At 40.8% G+C, this 3,800-nt stretch overlaps 1 protein-coding gene across 1 annotated transcript; it reads right to left on the bottom strand.

The window, feature by feature from the left end:
• Window positions 1-1,484: 1,484 nt before the first annotated feature.
• Window positions 1,485-1,925, bottom strand: LOC138894318 (uncharacterized). The gene is made up of 2 exons (XM_070179008.1): window positions 1,768-1,925; window positions 1,485-1,683 (listed from the first exon to the last, which is right to left on the bottom strand). Exons 1-2 carry the CDS (start codon window positions 1,923-1,925, stop codon window positions 1,485-1,487), a joined length of 357 nt encoding a protein of 118 aa, XP_070035109.1.
• Window positions 1,926-3,800: the final 1,875 nt, after the last annotated feature.

Raw genomic sequence — 3,800 nt, 5'->3', positions numbered from 1 at the left:
ACGACCATTATGCGGTCCGCATACCATTTATGCGGCCGCATATGTTGCCGCAGAAAAATAGCTGAAGCTCAGCTTATTTTACTTCATTTTCCCTCTGCCTTTGCATCCTATTTCTTTGTGTTTTGGGTAACCTGCATTCTAAAACACACATCAAATTGTTTAACACTTACAATTAAACCTACCAAAATTAAAATCTAACCAAAGAATTGTTACCAATACATGGGTTGCCTCCCAAGAAGCGCTTGATTTAACGTCACGACATGACGATTCCCATTTTTGCTAATCGGTGGTGGGGATTGGTACCGGACAATCCTTGAGTGCGAATTGTTCTACCAGCTTCCTTTCTCCAATGGTTCCGAGGTAATGCTTGACCTTTTGGTCATTTACTTTGAAAGTTTGGGTCCCGTCCTTGGATTCTAATTCAATAGCATCATAGGAAGACACATTCGCAACTTTGAACGAGCCTGACCATTTGGATTTGAGTTTGTACAAAAAGAACTTCAATCTTGAGTTGAAGAGTAAGACCAAGTCACCGTATTTGAATTCCCGCTTCAAAATATTCTTGTCATGAACAAACTTCATTCTTTCTTTATACATGGATGCATTCTCGTAGGAATGAAAACGGAACTCTTCCATCTCGTTGAATTGTGTCATCCTTAGATTAGCAGCTTCACCCCAGTCAAGATTTAACTTTTTCAACGCCCACATGGCTTTGTGTTCAAGTTCCGCCGGCAAGTGACAAGCCTTACCAAAAACCAATCGGTAAGGTGAGGTGCCAATGGGTGTCTTAAATGATGTTCGATAGGCCCACAATGCATCATCCAAGTTCTTTGACCAGTTAGTTCTGTTTGCATTAACAGTTGTTGCTAGAATATTTTTGATCTCCCGGTTGGAGACTTCAACTTGCCCGCTTGACTGAGGATGATAAGGGGTAGCCACCTTGCGCTTAACTCCATATTTTTCGAGCAACCCGGCAAATGCTTTATTGCAAAAATGAGAACCACCATCACTATGGATGGCCCTTGGGGTTCCAAACCGAGTAAATATATTCTTCTTCAAGAAGGCGGTTAGACTTCTTGCCTCATTGTTTGGCAAGGCAATTGCCTCAACCCATTTGGAGACATAATCTACTGCCTCCAAGATATATGTCATGCCGTAAGAGCTACGAAGGGACCCATGAAATCTATCCCCCGCACATCAAAGATCTCGACCTCCATCACAAGGTTCATAGGCATCTCATGCCTTCTAAAAATTGACCCTTGTCTTTGACATTGATCACATGCCCTGACCATTTGATTTGCATCTTGGTAGATCAATAGCCAATAATTGCCACATTCAAGCACTTTTTCCGCAGTACGATTTCCACCGTGGTGGCCCCCAACTGGTGAATCATGACATGCTTTGAGAATTTGAATTACTTCATCTTCCAGAACACAACGCCGAATGATGTTGTCCGCACAAATCTGGAACAAAAAGGGTTCCTATCAATAGTATTGCCTACACTTCTGCAAGAACGTTTTCTTTTGATAAGCTTCCAATCCATCGGGGATAAGGTCAGTAACCAATAATTTATCTATGTAGGCATACCACGGAGTGGAGGTGCAAGATATTGCCAATAGGTGCTCATCTGGGAAGGCATCATTAATTTCAAGATCTTCTTTTGGTCTCCATTCCTCTTCAAGCCTAGATAAGTGATCCGCAACTTGATTCTCTGTTCCTTTCCAATCTTTGACTTCAAATTCAAACTCTTGTAACAAAAGAACTCACCTAATTAATCTTGGTTTAGCATCCTTCTTTGCCATAAAGTAGCGAAGAGCAGCATGATCAGTATAGACTATCACTTTGGATCCCAACAAATAGGCCCGGAATTTTTCAAAAGCATAGACAATAGCAAGTAGTTCTTTCTCAGTTATAGTGTAATTCATTTGTGCACCATTGAGTGTCTAGCTTGCATAGTAGACAGGATGAAGAATCTTATTATGTTATTGACCAAGTACTGCTCCAATAGTTGCACCACTGGCGTCACACATGAGTTCAAATGGAAGAGACCAATCGGGTGTGACAATAATAGGTGTCGTGGTGAGCCTTGCTTTCAATTCCTCAAAATATTTGAGGCACTTCTCATCGAACTCAAACTTAGCATCCTTTTCATGGAGCTTGCACATGGGACTTGCAATTTTTGAGAAGTCCTTGATAAATTGCCTGTAAAAACCGGCATGCCCCAAAACGCTACGAACACCCTTTACCGAAGTGGGAGGAGGAAGCTTGGAAATTATCTCAATATTTTTGTGGCCAAGAACAATACCGTCGGCCACCATGAAGTGACATTTTTCCCAATTGAGTACAAGGTTTGTTTCCTCACATCTTTTGACCACTTGCCTAAGGTTTGCAAGGCAATGCTCAAAGGAATCACCAACTATAGAGAAGTCATCCATGAATACCTCTAAGAAGTCCTCCACCATGTTCCAGAAGATTGACATCATGCATCGTTGAAAAGTAGCCGGGGAATTGCATAGCCCAAATGCCATCCGGCTAAAAGTAAAGGTTCCATACGGACATGTGAATGTCGTTTTTTCTTGGTCCTCCAAGGGGATATTGATTTGGTTGTAGTAGGAGTAACCATCCAAGAAGCAATAAAATAACCTCCCCGCTAGCCGATCAAGCATTTGATCAATAAAAGGCATAGGGAAATGGTCCTTGCAAGTATCACTATTGAGCTTCCGGTAGTCCATGCAAACTCTCCACCCGATCACCGTCCGAGTTGGGATGAGTTCATTTGTGTCATTTTGAATCACGGTCATGCCTCCTTTCTTTGGCACACATTGCACCGAACTCACCCAAGGACTATCGTCAATGGGGTAGACAACCCCGGCATCCAACCATTTTATGATTTCTTTCTTCACCACCTCTTGCATGGAAGGATTTAACCTTCTTTGATGCTCCACACTAGGTTTTCTCTCGTGCTCCAATTGTGTCTTGTGCTCACAAATTCCGGCAGAAATCCCTCGTATATCCTCTATAGTCCAACCAATGGCATGTTTGTGCTCCCTCAAGGTATCTAGTAAGTGTTCAACCTTCACATCTGTTACACCCTATATTTTCGTATGTAAAAATGCGTCGTAAGTAAACTAATGTAGGACTAAAAATGAGTTAATATTTAAAAGTATATAAAGTTAGTTAATCATGTTACCTCTGAGGTTACAAATATTGAAGATCATGAACAACAAGTACAAAGAGGATTGGACAGTTCAGAAGCTAAAGCAATTGAATAAAACAATGTTTCGTCGAAAGTCGACAAGTTGGGAATGTTATAACATGTACCTTTGGGGTGAGACTAGGGTGATTAACATGATAAATAGATTATGTTATGATTTATATTAGTCGTATGACATCCGTGTGTTATGTTTTGAAGTCAAGCGAGTTGTGGAACAAAAGTCGATGAAAGTCATCACAAGTTACATTCATAAGTTTTACTGAAACTTTGGGTCAAATGTAACTGCAATTTTCTCCCAATATACTTAGATTTATGGGGTGTTCCACCTATAAAATTAAATATCTATGAGTCTATTTTCCAACGCATTAAACTGTTTGTCAATACGACATTGGAGTAGAGAGATATGGGCATTTTTGCGATACTGCGCAAGCTGCTAGGTGACAAGTAGGTGTGTCACCTACTTGCTTAAATGAAAGCCCAAAAATGGACCATTTCGGGTCGTCCAAAGAGGCCTTTTAAAGGCCCATTTTCTTCATATATTAGACTTAAAATAGAGCATAATAACCAGACATAAGCTCTGCAAAGA

This window comes from Nicotiana tomentosiformis, chromosome 6, assembly GCF_000390325.3.
Source record: "Nicotiana tomentosiformis chromosome 6, ASM39032v3, whole genome shotgun sequence".
Lineage (NCBI taxonomy): Eukaryota > Viridiplantae > Streptophyta > Magnoliopsida > Solanales > Solanaceae > Nicotiana > Nicotiana tomentosiformis.
The sequence above is the reverse complement of the archived record's forward strand: the minus strand, read 5'-3'. Positions and strand labels throughout refer to the sequence as shown.

Bases quoted from the DNA above. Each gene is read 5' to 3' on its own strand.
- LOC138894318 (XM_070179008.1), bottom strand. From the start codon at position 1,925: ATGAATTACACTATAACTGAGAAAGAACTACTTGCTATTGTCTATGCT. The intron at 1,684-1,767 runs GTGAGTTCTTTT...TCACTTATCTAG, and splicing joins GCTAAACCAAGATTAATTAG to GCTTGAAGAGGAATGGAGAC.